Raw genomic sequence first — 17186 nt, forward strand, 5'->3', positions numbered from 1 at the left:
TGGGTGCTTATGATTTGGATGGAGCCCTCAGGGTCAAAATGGTGTGTAAGTTTGTTTCAGTGCAGAGCTTGGAGTGAATTACATTAAACATGAATATAAAAATAAGAAATGTAACATTTTATTATCCTATTTTAAATACTTGAATTGACCAGAAAATCTGTCTTCTCAATTCCACCCTTTGCCTAGAAAAAAAAGAAGTTTGAAAGTGAGCAGCCCATCTCATACTTAGTCATTGAGGTAATAGTTTTCAGCTCTTTTTGTGAAATTCACATTTTAGAGATATTTCACATATATTCTCTTGAGGGCAGAACATTCCAGAAAATGGCTTGTATTCCAGGTGGTGTTTAGATGTAGCTACATGAATGATGAGACTAAAGATTCTGGTTGTTGGTGATACTGTAGCCATGGGTAGAAGGAAAAGACACCCACCCATTGCCCGGCCCCTTGATTATTTCTGAATCGCCTGGCAACTCAATTACAGTGTACGCTACTGTGTTGAAATTATTATTTTGATCTATTTTGCACGGTAACCAAGGATAAAGTGCCAAAAAGCGACTCAGTTTGGCAATTAGAAGTTGGCCACACAGGATTTTTTCATTCTTCCACACATAGCAAGTGCTAATAACAAAATGTATGTTTTGCTATGTAATTGGTGTAATTGGAATCATCTACTCAAGGATGAAACGGGTTTAAAAAATGTTTTTGCCTCTTCTGTTCGATGTCAAATTAATGAGTATGATTCCAATAGAGATAAAAAGAAAACTCAAGAAAGAAAAAGAAAATCACCTAGTTCTCCTCTTTCCTGCCGTAGTACCTCCGAGCCCTGAGGTTTACATTGGCCAGGGACCGCACAGCTGCATTGGATTAAACCCCCCCCCTTTGTTTGCAGAGGCGCTACTTATGGCCTATATATTTCTCAGCATTTTGAAGTGTTTGTAGGAAGGATTGCTTTTTTAACTGCATTTAAATAAATGTATTATTCTTTTGCGTAATAACCTGTCCGCGTCGATGCGGTTGACGTCCGTTTCTCCGGGGAGAGTGCTTGTTTGCGACGTTTCGAACTGGGACACCCGAGCGACCACCACCTGAAATGCTTTTTTTGGGGTGGTGGTGGTGGTGTGCGGGGGATGGGTGCTGAGGTGCGTTGCGACCCCCCTCCGTGCCTGGGGATCGAGCACAATGCCATTAGAAACAGATGCCGGGAGAGTAGAGAGTGAAACGGGCTCGTTTGCTGTGTGCTAATGACCGTGGAGCAGGACTCGCAAACAGGTAGGGCAACACTGCATCACTCAGGTGCCTGTGAACAGCTGGCTTGGGCAGACTATTGAAGTCGGCTGATAAACAAGGCCTGTGTGCTGAGAACCAGCGTCGTTACCCACACTAGAAAATATCTGGACACATAGCATACTCGCTCTCTCTTATTTTCTATTGAATTTTTCTTATTCTTATTCTTTTTTTTTTTACTTCAATTTCATCAGTTTTTATTTTCTACTTCATTTAGACTTTTTCGTATTCTTCTTATCTCCTTCTATTTGATCTGTTTTTTAAATTATTTATTATCAATACATTTGTTTTATTTTTGAATTTTTGCTCCTGATGTGTGTAGCACTTTGAATTGGCCCTGGTTTGAATTGTGCTATATAAATAAATATGATTGCCTTGCCTCTCAAGCAAACATGCATATATCAACAGAAAGGTATACATACCTACACGCACATAAACATACCCATATACACACACACACATACACACATACGCTCGCACGCACATACACACACGCACACACATTACCATTTTAATGGATGGCTTCGTCCTTCTCTACCTCCTCCATGTTCGTGAAAAATGGCGTAGTGTGTGAAATGTTACCTGAGAAAAATGGAGGGCCCAGAACTGGGGCGCCCACACCAGTGAAGCCCACTTCTCTTGCATGAAGAGTTATGGCGTGTTGGAAGTCTTGCAGCTGGAGGGCCTGTGCACATCCTTCACCCTGCTAGTTACACTGAGCACCCCCAGGATCTACCGAATAACCTCGCCCCCCCTGTCCCAAGGCGAGAGCTGATTTATTCCTTCCCAACCGATAAAAGAGGATATTTACATGAGCTGGATCATAGAAAATAAACCGGGGAATGGGTTGGGAAGCTATTAAGAATGTGTCCACACCTCCACCAGGGTCCTCCAGGTGTATGGTGAAGCGGGTGGCTTGTTCGAGTGGCCTTTGACCCCGACCTACCTTACAGTGTTTATTAGCTTTGGCCCAGTGGCTCTATCTGACGTGTGGGGGGACGTACAACGGCGCCTCGCCAGAGAGGATGGGTTCTGGTTGAACCGATGCGAACGCATTAACGTGTCAGAGAGATCCGGAAATTGAGATTTGTAGGGTGTCGCTGTAGGAAACTCCCCAGTGCAACGGCATTAGGAGATTAGCAGGTGGGTGACCGGCATCTGTCGCCGTGACACACCTACATAAACCGTCGTTCTGTTTGCGCTTTATTTGAATGTAATGGGGAACATTCGGTAGTTGGTGCTACCCTTGCTGGTATTTGGGCTTGCGGTCAGCTCCTTCAAATGTGACTTGGAATGGCGGTATTTTGGTATGGAAAGATTCCCTTTAGACTTTAGTAATGGAGTCCAGTCTTGTGATGGTGCCAGAAGGCAGTGTTCGCTCCAGGCCACAGAGCAACAGGGTGGATGGTGCGCCGCCGATTGGAGTTTGGTCCTGTAGTCACAGCACTAACTCTGTGTGCATTATTATTGAGCCAAAAAATAAATCGAGTTTCCTTTTCCCTTTGCAATACATTAAACTTGCTTTTTTGTGCTTCTTAACTGGAGTCTAATGAGCCCCAAAGCAGAGGCAGGCGTGTAATCTCGCCTGACCCGTGAGGTCGGCGCGTTGCTGCTAAATTCCGCTTTTTTTTACCCAGGATCCAGTGCTCAGATAATGACCGTGTCGTGTATAAAGCGACCGGTCAGGTCTCTGGGCTGAACGCGGTTCAAAGGGTCGATCGCATCCTCCGCGCCGCAGCTGCCTGCCGCACCAGCAGTGCTTTAGCGAGGACCCCGCGGCCGCTGGGACCCACCAACCCCCCCGCCCCCCACCCCCCCACCCCGAACCGTGCGAAGCATCCTCCGGATTCTTTGACTGCAACGGGGCTCCGCATCCCGAGCCGCGCTCCGGAGCGCCTTGATTGCAGGATTCGGAGATTTGATCCAGATGTCCAGCCCTGTGATTGAGACCAGAGAAAGGCCGTTAAAATAAAGCAGCGCCGCATAGCGCTTTTTATTAGATGGGATATTAAAAGTGTGCTTTTTTCCGCCTCTACCTTTCCTCTCTAAGAGCCTTTCAAAAAATATATGGACAGATTGGCGCATCAGTGTTCCGGTGAAGCTTTTACATTTTTGAGCGTGGGGATAAAATATGTATTTCAGCCTGCTTTAGGAGCAGGAGGAGCAGTGACAGGGCAGTTCCCTGGGGGGGGGGCAGCAGGCACGGGACACAGAGCACAGGCAAACAAATGTTCAGGGTCCTCTCTCGAAAGCCATCATTTCTTTTCCAGGGAACGGGGAAAGTATGGTCAGGTCCTTTTATACGGGCCGGGGGAATGATTTTTCAATTGCCAAGACGGATATATAAGAGTTCAGGTTTCCCCTGTAAACTGAAAGTGTGCGAGAGTTTTCAGACGGTCCCTGGGGACCGAGGAGCCACTCGCAGCTCTGACGAGGCCCCCTGCTCTCATTCCACTGACATCCGATGTGTGTTTCGGATATTCCTTGTGGGCTCGCCATCTGTCTTCTGGGTCCATTGCCTTTGATAACATGTATTGATACATGACGCCTTCATATTGAAAGGTGCTTTCATTATCAAACCTGAATAGGAAATAAATGTATGAATTTTGATTGCTTTGTTTTGGGTAACAGTAATAATAATGATGATGATGATGATGATGATGATCTATATATTGGAACCAGTCTTCTGGAAATATGTGTGCCTTCTTTCCAGGCAAACATAAATTGCACCCACAAGTTGAAACAGGGCTGGCCTGGTCCCACGGTTAGTGTTGTATATCTGTTTCTAATCTTAGAACTAAATCCCCAAACGCTACAACCAAGGCATATTTTCAGGGTGCCAGTGAAAAGCTAAAGACAGCATAGTAAGCAACAGCATATCCTTCTAAGACACTTTTATTACTACCTCAAAGATGGCACTGCACTTCAGAGTAGAACAGAAATGGTCATTAGGGCCCCGGCTGGCACAAATGCTCAATATAATAATTTTTGTAGATATTGAAAAGCACAGCTTGGTTGACTTATATTGTTACTGGGCTCATTAGCCCCACCTGTGGTTAGGCAGGTGTTTTCTAGAAGCAGAACTCTGATGTATGCTCCCCAAACATTTTCAATTGCACATTTAAGACTCCAGTGTTCTGGGAATTTAGTTTTCTTGGGCTGGGTAAGTGTAAGTAATAGTTCCGATGAATGGAATGTGTGAAAATGGAATAGAATGAAATTCTTGGGCATTGCTGTGTTTGCACATATTAAATATAGACTCCATGGGTTGGATTGTGTGTTGCATATGCTTTTCTTTTCATTCACTGAATCGTCAGCCATTGTTTCAGATTTTCATAAACCAGGATTAATCCCATTGTTAACACCCAGTGCCAGATCATAACATTCCTATTGTTAATAGGAAACAATTGGCCATTCTCCAAATACACATAGAAGTGTAAAATGTGAATTTACAATTATGGGTTTTTCAATATGTAAGGTATGTGCAAATGAGTCTCCTATAAAAATGGAATTGGGAGTTCCAAACACATTTTAAATCACAGCCAGTTATTGAGGCTGACTAAATGCATTCTTATGCCAAACACTCTTTGTTTTCTCAAAGAATAATTTTATGTGGCTGAATTTGCTTGAGTTCAGCTGGGTGTCGCTTAGTTAAGGGTTACTGAAAAGTGATCTAGTAGACTGTCCTGCTTCAGCCTACGGATTTATGCGTTTGTACATTTATTCAGTTGGCAGATACTTTTGTCCAAAGTGACTTAAAAGTCTATTATGGCAAACAACATAAAGTGCAAAATAAAGGTGACTACAAGTACCAGAATCAGCCATAGCACAATATATCACTAATGTTATGTATTTATAATGTCGCGTATTTGTAAGTTGTGACTGTAATTCGCTCTGCTTGGAACCATCTGCTAAATGCATGAAATGCATGTGAAGCTGGTCAGGCTCAGACCTACACAAGCAAATGGAATGTGATCTTTAATTCATGAGTAATTCACACAGTGCTCTTAGTTCTAATTGTATGTTCCTTTGTGGTCAAAAGAAAACATGTAGAGACCACTGTGTAGGGTCCCGCGGTCATTAAAAGGACCGCCTTTTCACTGGTCATAATTCTGCCACGGCCTAAAGTTCCTACACAAGCCAGACCCTTGTTGCTACGGTAGCCTCTGCAGCGGTTACGAAGGAAAGATTAAGCAATTTCTCTATCATTTAATAATTCGGAGGCTCACTGCAAATTCTGGCTCTTCCCCGAAGGAAAGACAGAAAAAGGAGACTTATTGTGATAGCTATGGGTCGTCTTGGACAAGCACGGTGCTTTCCTACAGAAAAGAACAAACAACGGTCTTACATCACTGGGGTCGAGGCCTCTAACCCCCACATCGAAATCTTTACGATCTCCTTGCTGTACCTTTTTATTGGTGCCTTTGAGGGACTCGGCTGTAAATCACTCTTCAAGTGAATTGCGTGATGTGTAAATATCCTGCTCTGTAGAAAATCCCCCAGTTTTATGATGTACAGAAGGCTTTACATTGTCTTTCATATTAATTGCAGATTTGTGATTCCCTTACAGTCATGGTTGCGCATACTTTTTTAATACTTGTTCGTTTGTATCCGACATCCTGTGGGGGTGGGGAAAAACTAAAGACATCAGGTTCATATGTCTATTTTATCCCATATTCATGTGGGGTTTACCTCTGAAATTATAATGAAAAAAATGCATTGGAAGTATAACTGGAAACATTCATTCCCTCTCGTTTCTTTGTCTTCATTAATGAATATCAGTGGTGATTGTATCTTTGTGAATTATTGGATACACTACTGGAGGTGGTGATTTTATGATAATAGTATGAGGAACAGATTTGGGGCAGTTACTCCCAGCGGTTGAACTCTATCCACTGCAGTGAAGGTAGCTGGGGAAAGGGGCACTTTGCTTCAGAAGAGACTGCAATGGACGTGTTTGTGGAACAGAAGGGTTGGAGGTGAATACCACCTTGGCGCGAGGGTGGAGGTTGGAGGTGAACACTGGTAGTGTTGTGGATGTTGGAGGTGAACTCTGGTTGTGTGTTGTGGATGTTGGAGGTGAACACTGGTAGTGTGTTGTGGAGGTTGGAGGTGAACACTGGTAGTGTGTTGTGGATGTTGGAGGTGAACACTGGTAGTGTGTTGTGGATGTTGGAGGTGAACTCTGGTTGTGTGTTGTGGAGGTTGGAGGTGAACACTGGTAGTGTGTTGTGGAGGTTGGAGGTGAACACTGGTAGTGTGTTGTGGAGGTTGGAGGTGAACTCTGGTTGTGTGTTGTGGAGGTTGGAGGTGAACACTGGTAGTGTGTTGTGGAGGTTGGAGGTGAACACTGGTAGTGTGTTGTGGAGGTTGGAGGTGAACACTGCTGTAATGAGAGGGTAGACATTGGAGGGGGTGGAGGTTGGTAGGTGGAGGTTGGTGGGGAACTAGCACTGTGCTCTCAGCAGTCCTCAGCCCTAGTTGCAGAGTGATGGGGCCAAGCCGAAATCAAGGAGGCTGAGTGTAATCCACTATATCCTCGTTGTGTAACATATCGTTTCAGCACAGCCGTCAAGATTAGACGAGTGATAAAAATGACTGCCTGGCTAATCGGCATTCAGAGTGCTTTCAGAGAGCTGGAACGCCCACCCCAGCCTGTAGTAATGCAACCCACTTTACTGGACTTCTCAGAAGGCATTCCTGACGTTTGGCCAACCCGTGTCTCTTCGGTGTGACTCCAGAGTGACTGGACAGCAGCCATTAATCTCGTAGCTGCGATGTATTTTGGTGTAAGTGACAGGTGTGTGTGCGTGCGTGTGCCTGTAGCGTAGCCACTACCTTCTGCTTGCACCTCTTGTGCTTCTTCTCTCTTCTTCCTCTGCCTTGGTGCAGTATCCCTTTTTTTTCATCTTTGCCTCCCCGTTGATGATTTCTGTGAGCTGTGTGTGAGGGCTAACTTTTTCTGGTTGCACATCGCAAAATGCCATGTGTACCTTTCTCCCCTCCGAAGAACTGTGTTTTCAAACAGCTGCCAGCCATAAAACTGTTAAATCAGATTCCAGCAATTTGCCAATCCCACAAGATGCTGTATTAACAGCAAGAACTAGACTTTTCAATATTCACACTGCCAACAAGGCATTCTGCTAGTTTACAATGCAGACTAAATGGGGCACATCTGTAGCATTAGAGAACTTCTAGAGAACTCTAGCTCATGGGCCCATACTTTAGTGACAATGGCAATGACGGAGCGTATGCTTGCGGACAGTGACCCCCAGAGGTGACCCCTAGTGTTTGGCGTGTGGCATGGCGGGTACCTGCCCCCGCCCAGTGGGAGGGCCCTGCCCTTCACTCCTGCCTGCTCAAGGTCAGGGAGTCTGACAGGACTGGGTCTGTCTCCAGTCAGGACGGATTAGCAGAAACAAAGGGCTGTCCCCAGGGGTAGCAAGGCTTTTAATAGGGAGGAATAGGGAGGAAAGAAACTGCCGGAAGGTCAGTAACACATCTGTGAGGATGACAGGCTGAATAATTTGGTTCAATACTGTGTGCAATAACAGTGTGTGTATTCTCACAAACTGACACACTGACTAGGGTTGCATGGAATGTACTAAAAAGTACAGCGGTTCCAAAATGAGAAAATGCCAGTACTTGGCAAAATTCAAGACTTTATGCAAACGTGCCTGATAATTGCTTTCTGTTACAGCATAATTATTCACTGAAAATAAACACTGTGCCTTTAAGAATTGTTCTGGGTAGGCCTAGTGGCCTATAAATGGGTCATGTCTGTCATGTCTAGAGAGGATAATAGACTGTAGGCCTACTGTAGGATAGGATACAGGACATGTCAGGAAGCACTGTCCTATCTGATAGGTTCGCGACAATAGAAGGAAAGTTAGCTGGAAGTTTGACCTCGTTTGTTAGCCAAACTAAAGATACGTTGTTTGGACGGAAAGGTAGCCAAATAAAACTAGTAATGCTAGGTTGCTAGCATTGTGTGACCATAGTGCGTTTCATGTGGTAATCTGCTCTGAGGTGGTGGGGCCTGAGAGATCTGCAGCCCAAGGCTGTTCATCCCGTTCATATCCTCTCACAGCAAGCAGCCGGGAGGTCGCTAAAGCCCCTAATGACAGGGCACAGACCACCGTCGTGTTTTATTGGAATGGGTGTGATGACAATAATTATCATCAGTAGCATGTGGGGAATTTCCACGAGGAAATGTATTCTGTATATTGCAGAACAGAACAAACAGTTCACTGGTTCAGATCGTTCGTATTGTGTGTACGTGTGCCGTGCTGTGCTGTGCGTGCCCAGAGCAGAGTACAGAGCACTCTAGAGCAATTGTTCAATTGTACAGTGTCTGAGACTGTCACATTGGATTCCATAATGAACCTGTCTTACCGCAATTCTGTATTATTTGTGTTGGGAACTTAGTGACCTTGTATAATATATTATATGTTCTGTTGCCTTTCAGGTTTCCATTATACGCAAGAGGGGAGCGATATCAATTTGAATATGGCGTCTACCTTCTCAACAAGAATATTGCCCAGGTAAGTTTTTTGTATTAAATGCGTCAGGTTAGTCAACACCAGATTAAAATAATAGATACAGTGGCATCCATAATGTTCGGTACAAAGACCCATTATGTCTCGATTTGCCTCTGATTTGCCACAATTTTAGATTGGGAATCACACAATTAAGACTTTGTTAAAGTGCACATTTTCAGGTTTTATTAAAGGCTTTTTTAATACATTTTGGTTTCACCATGTAGAAATTACAGCGGTGTTTATATACATTCCCTTCATTTCAGGGCACCATAATGTTTGGGACACATTGTTGTACAGGTGTTTGTAATTTCTCAGGTGTGTATAATTGATTGCCTCCTTAATGCAGGTATAAGAGAGCTCTCAACACCTTGTCTTTCCTCTATTCTTTCGATCACCTTTGGAAACTATTATTGCTGTTTTTCAACATGAGGACCAAAGCCAATAAAAGACAAAGAGGCCATTATGAGACTGAGAAACAAGAACAAATGGTTAGAGACTTCAGCCAAACTTTAGGCTTACCAAAATCAACTGTTGAGAAGAAAGAGAGCACTGGTGACCTTACTAATCGCAAAGGGACTGGCAGGCTAAGGAAGACCTCCACAGTTGATGACAGAAGAATTCTCTCCATAATAAAGAAAAAAAATTAGTCAATGACTACTGTCTGCACAAGACTTAATGAACAGAAATACAGAGGCTACACTGCAAAATGGTGAGCTGAATAAACAGGATGGCCAGGTTACAGTTTGCCAGGAAGTATTTAACAGAGCAAGCACAATTCTTGAAAAAGGTCTTGTGGACAGATCAGACAAAGATGAACTTATATGAGAGTGATGGCGAGAGCAAGATGGTGGAGAGAAGGAACTGCCCAAGATCCAAAGCATCCAAACTCCTCTTCTTCTCCAGCAATTAATTCTACAGGTAGACAATGATCCCAAACATACTGCTAAAGCAATAAAGGACTTTCTTAAAGCTAAAAATTGGTAAATTCTTCAGCCAACTCAATCACCCGATCTGAACCAAATTGAGCATGCCTTTCATATGCTGAAGAGAAAACTTAAGGGGACTAGCCCCTGAAACAAGCCTGAGCTAAAGATGGCTGCAATACAAGCCTGGCAGAGCATCAACAGAGAAGACACCCAGCAAATGGTGATGTCCATGAATCGCAGACTTCAAGCAGTCATTGCATGCAAAGGATATGCAACAAAATACTAAACATCACTACTTTGATTTACATAACATTGCTGTGTCCCAAACATTATGGTGCTTTGAAATGGGGGGACTATGTATTAACATTGCTGTAATTTCTACATGGTGAAACCAAAATGTCAAAAATTCCCTCGATTAAAATCTGACCACGATGAACGATGATAATGTGATTTATTTTTCAATTGTGGAGTATAGAGGCAAATAAATAAATGATGGGTATTTGTCACAAACATTATGGAGGGGACTCTATATACATGTACTTGAAGTGCCGGAGGTAAGCCATGATCCCGTGTTACAGAAATATGCGGGTGCCAACCGCGGCGTAGCCATAATGAACAGTTCAGCCTCGTGTGTCAGAGCTGTGTGCACGGGCTGTGTGATGTCTAAGTCTGGGCGTCTTTCACAAGTGCTCCTCTGGGGGGGAAAGCCCCAAACTGAGCTGATGAGAGTGTGGCTAATGCGTTGACCTGCGAGACTTTTCCCCTTAAAATCGTTTAGCAGCAAATGTAACAATTTGCATTCCATTCCTATTGCTTTTAACACTGTGGCCCGAATGAAGAATCGCCGTCTCTCCAGTGAATTAGGAAGCAATTAGCTGGAAACAGGTGGCTGGGTTCACATGACTTCAGTGGGGCGTTTGATGTGATGTTCTGTACTGCTACTTCCTCTACTGCAGCAGCAGTTCATAAAAAAAATCCTTGGGCTGATTAAGCAAAAACAGTGAATAACTCTCTCAAAGGAAACTGGACTCAATTGCCAAAAGGAATGATAAGATTATTGTAGTGGAGTTCTGGATGAAATTAAATAAAAGGATGTTAACTTAATTGATTCATAAAGGGTACAGGAAAATTCCAAGGGTCTTTTCCATAACTGTGTAAATTCCGGTGTAGGTTTCAAAGTCAGCACGTTCACAGAGAAGGGGTGGGATAAACAGTCGTGTGGTTTCAGGGTGTTTGTTGCTGCAATTCCTCTCTTGACCGTTTTCCAGTGTAGTCGTGGCTAAAGGGTGTTGTTGGGCACAAGATGTGCGTGGGTGGGGTGTTGGGGGTCATGTAAGTTTGTGAACATTCATTTGGGGTCACCTCAGAGACATGTTTTGGAACCCCCGCTTTAGTCTGTTGAGTTTGTGCAGAATACTCTTCTGCGGTAAGGAAGGCATTGATCTCGGTGACGTGCGGTCAGTCTGTGTGTCCGTTCAGATCTCTTTCTTGTGGTCAGACAGGAAATCCTGACCTGTGGTTTTTAGAGACCTGTGTCAATTAGCACAAGGACACCAATGGAAGTATGCCGAGTATTGCAGGGCCAAGGCCTTGACCCTTTGGAAGCCAATGTTCTTAACGCGAGTCCTTTTTTCATAATCTCGCTCTGTTCGCATTACGGTCACGTGAAAAGACACTTGATCTGAAGAGCCACCCAGGAACAGGGAAGCCGACTCCTGTCCGAGGATCACTGAGCACGTGCAGACAGGAGCGGGGCACGGATCGCAGCACCGCTGGTTTCTTGGAAGAGCGGTACCATTTGCAGATGCTCTGTTAGTAGCCCACATCTTTGAGGTTTCGAGCTGCCCAAACTCTTTGTGTAATGTGAATGTTTTTTTTTGTTTTTTTTCCCCCTCCGGCTTTAGTCATTTTTCCCCTTTGATATTTTCTCCCTCTTCGTGCATGTTGGTGTTTAGGATCTGACACTCGTGTTGTTTTTTCCCTCCTTTCTTCTTTCCTCACCGCCCCTGCTGCTGTCAGGCAGGCTCTCCTCAGACCGGCGGATACCACTCGCACCTCCGGCCCGCTAATTTGAAGGCCCGCAAATAGTCTTTTGCAAAAAAAAAAAAAAAAGAAAGATTTGCACCGTTCTCCTTGATGAGCTCATAAGCTTGTGCCTTTGACTGCTCCTGTTAGGGCCGTTGTATGTGTGCTGTGTAGTATTATTAGGAGCGACAATGGCTCAGGTGGTAAGAGCAGTCGGAGGGTTGCTGGTTCGAATCCCACCCTGGGTGTGTCGAAGTGTTCTTCAGCAAGACACCTAACCCCCAAATGCTCCTGACGAGCTGGTTGGTACCTTGCATGGCAGGTAATCACCATTGGTGTGTGAGTGTGTGTATGAATGGGTGAATGACAAGCATCAATTGTACAGCTCTTTGGATAAAGGCGCTATATAACCATTTACCATTTACCATTATTATCAGAATCTCCTCTCAGTTGTGCCTACCTGCTGATGGCTAACGGTGACCGTGCTTAACCAGGGCACGTTTCCTCTGACTGTGTCTAGCTCAGACAGTTTATTTCGAACTGAAAGATGCGTCACCCAAATTAATTTTACGCCTGTTCCGCTGTTTTTCTTTGTCGAGAAGGACACGGGTGGAAATGACACTCCGAGCCAGTGCTGGTTAATAGGAGCACTTGGAGGGAGCGCTCAGTGGAAACTGCTTGCTGGTGGAGCTGTAGCCTGCTTACAGTTAACCGCTTTCCATCTTGAGTGCTATTTTCATCTCTGAAGAGGAATTTATTCCATAAACGTGAAGCATGCTGTTGTTCATCAAGTCTCAGTGTACAAAGTCTGGGACCACTTCCCATGGGGAGAGAAGGCTTTTGGCTCTTCCTGTCAGAGTGTTTGTAGTCTTCCGTTTTTATTTGTGAGACAGCGGTGCCATATCCCCACATACCACCTCTGGTCATATGTAGTCCCAGTGCCAGGAACTTGGTGCCCTTTTGCACTGTATGTGTCCTTACTGTGACGTAGAATGCCGTTTTGGTCACCAGAAAGCAAGAACAGTGGCACGTCTCTGGGAGAAATGCATCTTATGCTTTCATGAGCCTAAGTTAAGAGCTAGCTGTACTCTACTTCTCAAGCTGTGTTCCTCGCATGTGGTTTGGAAAATAGCTAAATAGCTAGATTGTTGGATGCTAGACTTTTAAGCATTTGTTACATTATAGGGCAAAGAGGCAATATAGCCACTAATTATTCTAAATACTCTTCTGAAAGAGTTGTTATTATTATTTTTATTTATTTATCAGGGATAGTGCACATTACTCAACATTTTCAATTACCACATCAATGTAAATGCACCATCTGTATTCCCTAACCTGCATGTCTTTGCACTGTGGGAGTACCCGGAGGAAACCCATGCAGACATGGGGAGAACATGCTAACTGCATGAAGTAACTTCATAATCATGCTCATACACAATTTCCTTTTTCAAAGTTATAATTGAGTTCCGTAAACCTGGCATTTCAACCGCTCTCTCTCCGAGCATGGTTTGTTTCCTTTGGTAAGGCTGCAGGAATGGTTCTTGTTACTTCTACGGGGTTTATTAGGAAATGGCAGCTTTATTGACCCTAAATATTAGAAAATTGAGCTCGGTTTTCTACTTGATATAATTTACCAATAGGCAGTTTCAGAGGGCTGGTAGTTATTATTTTGTTTTGAAGGTTGTAATGTGCTCCTGAATTAACCTGCTATGCGTTGGTGTGTCTGGTTATTGAAACAAACCAGAGATCTGGTTTCACAGCAGTTTCTGTCTTGGATGTGAAAGATTAAGCATATAACTTTTATTAAATTGCCCCTTGTGCTCTGTTTGAAACCGATACAGGGCAGCTGGCAGAAGGGCTACACCAGGAGGTTCCTCTTTGAAGTCACTGCCTTCTATTATGTTGTTTGTATCTATGCCACATGCCAGTGGTAACTGGACACGCTATTAAGTCAGGTGTTAGCAGCTCCTATGTTGGTTTTCGTCTCATTTGGTTAATGAGAAAACATTTATTTAAAAAATAAAATAAAAAAGTTTGCATACTTTGACCTATGTCCCTGAAAGGCATTCAGGCCATCTTTTCTAAATTATTCGCCGCAGGTGGAGGTGCAGGCGGAGTCCTGCATCCTGTTCTGGTCCTTCAGCTCCGAAAAATCACATTTAATTCACCGACTCAGTGTACAGATAGCACCCTGGAGCATTCGGGCCCGAGGCGGCCGTATTTCCGAGCTCGTTGGCTGCATATTTGTTCCTTCAGTTCCTAAACGGTTCCACTTTGTAGCCGTAGCGGTTTTCGGTTGTGCGAGCGTTAGCTGGTATGGCGCTGTTCTCCGGTAGATCTTCTGGGACGTCCCGCTCTGTCACTCAGGGCAGCCCCCTGCGATGCCCCCGCCATGAGCGTGTGAACCTCCCGTGGGGAACGGGAAACGGCGACGGGCTGCAAACAAAACAGCCAAACCTGTATTTACACAGACAGATTACACAAGTTTGTGAATCCGGCTCACAAAAGAACAGTGTTCTGGACCCGCTCCATAGTATTTTTTTTGTTGTGTTTTTTTTTTTTTGGTTCTCTTTATTTTCCATGAAGGCAGTTGTGAAACACGCATATGGAGATGATTATGTAGAAACGGACTGTACATGGAAATAGGGGGGGGGGGTGAAAATTAGCGCTTGCCGCTAAAGCCGGGTACGGTTTCAATGGGAAAGGTGCAGGAAATAAAGACCTGAAAATTCAAATTGGGAGGGGGTGGGGGCGGGGAGTGGGGTTTGGTTGCAAATAATGTGAGCCACGTCTGTGCGTGCCAGTAGTCACCAACAGTTCAGATCCTATTGTGTGCTGGTGGTCTCCGGCATGCACGCTTGCTTTTAAGACTCTCGGTTGTACTCTAATAAAAGTGCTACGATACTTGGGGGACTCGCAGTGTAGCGCTCGCTGTGAACAGCAGCGTGGAACGCGCACGGGAACCGGTTCGGGGGAAAAATACCTGACTCACAAGCTCTGAGCGCCGTTGTCGGACATTTTGGTGTGAGGTTTCTCTGGCGTGCTGACCCCGGGGAAGGTTGAAGAGAGAAGACAACATTTCCGTTTTGTGCGCCAGAACCGCTGACCAGATATTTGTTAAATTGCATGTTTGGTTCAGGGCAACACAGGCAGCTTCTCAGATAGGGCCGCAGTCACAGTGAGGGTGTTAGTCTGCAGGGCGGAGGTCCGCAAGGTAAACTCGGGTACGAAGGAAGGAAACGGGCAAGACAACTGCAAGCCATGAAGCTTTCATTCAGGTCTTCCACGTTAAAAAGCATTGAGTTTCCTCGAGTCTGAGCAGTCCTCACCCGTGGAAACTTCCAGATGAACTCTGGCAGGGAACATGCTAGATATTCTTGGTCCCAGATGGGCCCTTGGTCATTATCTCACATGATTGCAGTTAGAGAGAAACCATATGAGGCAGACAACAGTGTACAAGGGAATGGTGTGCGATCATCTGTATCTTACTTTTTTGGAAGGTAGTCTTAAATATTATACACATTAGGTAAATTCAAGAATGTTCTACTCCTAATGTAAATGACCTTTTTTTAAGTTTATTTTTGACATTGTCTTATTCCATTTCTTGAACTTAATAGGTTTAAGTAATAAGACTTAATGGTTTAATAAGGCCTTAATTAGGGATAAAATGGTATCGTGTCACTGAAATAATACAGACTTCGAGTGTTTGAATTCATTACCGACATAAGTGGCATATTTTTTACAGATTAACATAGCATTTCCAAATGTTAAGTTAGCATTCCCTAAGATTTTACTGTGTATTTATCCTAGAAAAAGGTTCTTCCAGAGCATCTGAAATGTATGTTCAAGGGTTCATGCAGAATGTTCACAGTTAAGTCATCTGCTTTTGATTTACCGCATTACCCTAGCACTATCCATCTATTAAGTTTATACAGACCCTTTTTAGCACTGCTCTCAAAAATCTTTGTATGTACATTCCCCTAACTGTACTTTATTCTGGGGGAAAAGAGTCAAACCAATTCTGAATGAGTTGCTTGTGATTGGCATCATTGGACACATCAAAAGTCACCAAAATGTAAGTATCCCATTTGGAAACATTTAAATATAACTTATGGCAATCCTGAATGTGTTGCATTTTAAACTACACACCATTCATTATTTGTATTGAAGGCCATGCATTCAGTGAGAGAGGGGGGAGAGAGAGTGAGAGAGAAAGAGCAAGAGGGAGAGAGTGGAGCAATGAGTGGCCGTATGTCCTGTTTACTCTGTTGTCTCTAATTAAAGTCAGACAGGTAAATAAGAGAAGGTGAAAAAAACAGACTCCCCAATGTTTGTTTCAGTGACACGCTCTGACAGCCAAGAATATTTAGAAGGTTCTATTCCAGTGCTTAACCCACCCATTCTGTGCAGGCCTGCGGTTCGTGACTCAACCCTGCACGGTCCGAGAAGCATTCCAGAAACCCGGCTATTGCGTCTGCATGGTTCCCCACACAACCAGACTCTTATTCCACTCGCCTGACCATAAAAGCCTCCTCTTCATAAGCAGCTTCTGTGTCCCGGACATAGTGATGGACCGGAGTGTTTGTTTATCTGCCCCCATCAAAATTGGCGAGGACCTGGAGTTGATCTGTCTTTAAACTGGCCCTTTCGTGCCCCCAATTTCTGTATTTCTTTATGACACCAACATATCTTTATATTTTAAAGGTTTTGATGCGGTTGAAGTACGTCGTTAAGAAAGATTAATGCACTGTCCACATCCCTCAAAGAATGAACAATAGACTTTTGCAGATGATTTTTAACTGTTGAAGAACAGACGCTGATTTAGTTTTACCTCAGTGTGGCTGTTGCAGGCTGAAAGTTGTTGCCCCGAGTGGTCAAATGTGGAAATGCAGCCTGCTAAATTTCTCTATTTAATCTGGATTTCATTTCACCCCAGCACTTAAAATGTGGTTTATATTGTAGAACCATTAAGCTACAGCTTAAAGAGCTGTACCCATTCCAAGTTAAAAAAATGTCTTTTTACCATACTGAAATCTCAAGCAAAAAAATGATTTTGGCAGGCTCTAAGTGTTTGAATAAACCTACGTAAAGTTATACCTTGTGTTTTAAGGATTGTTAGCAGTCTTGAAATAACAGGTCCAGTGACACATGGTTACTGTGAGTCTGCCTTCTTCTGAAGGATTTATGAATTGAAATATTTTCTCTGAACTTACATAATCACGTGTAACATCATATCCTCCAGTGTTGTAAATACCGGTGTCTCCAAGCTCTTCTCTCTTTGAGTTTGCCTGCTGAACAGTCTGGTGTGTTTCCAGAAACATCTGTCCGTGAGACTTAGGAAAGCATGTGATGGCTTTGTGATCCGAACAGGCAGGAAGCAATTGCATTTTTTGATTTGTAGAGTCAAGAT

The 17186-nt window shown here is 44.0% G+C and overlaps 1 protein-coding gene across 1 annotated transcript in view; it reads left to right on the plus strand.

Annotated features, from left to right (window-relative positions):
• uvrag (UV radiation resistance associated gene) overlaps positions 1-17186 on the plus strand; it is an 85732-nt gene that overhangs the window by 40561 nt on the left and 27985 nt on the right. The window contains exon 13 of the mRNA XM_061250051.1: positions 8753-8828. Within this exon, the coding sequence (XP_061106035.1) occupies positions 8753-8828 (76 nt within the window). The remainder of the gene's footprint in view (positions 1-8752; positions 8829-17186) is intronic.

Source organism: Conger conger, chromosome 7 (genome assembly GCF_963514075.1).
Source record: "Conger conger chromosome 7, fConCon1.1, whole genome shotgun sequence".
NCBI lineage: Eukaryota > Metazoa > Chordata > Actinopteri > Anguilliformes > Congridae > Conger > Conger conger.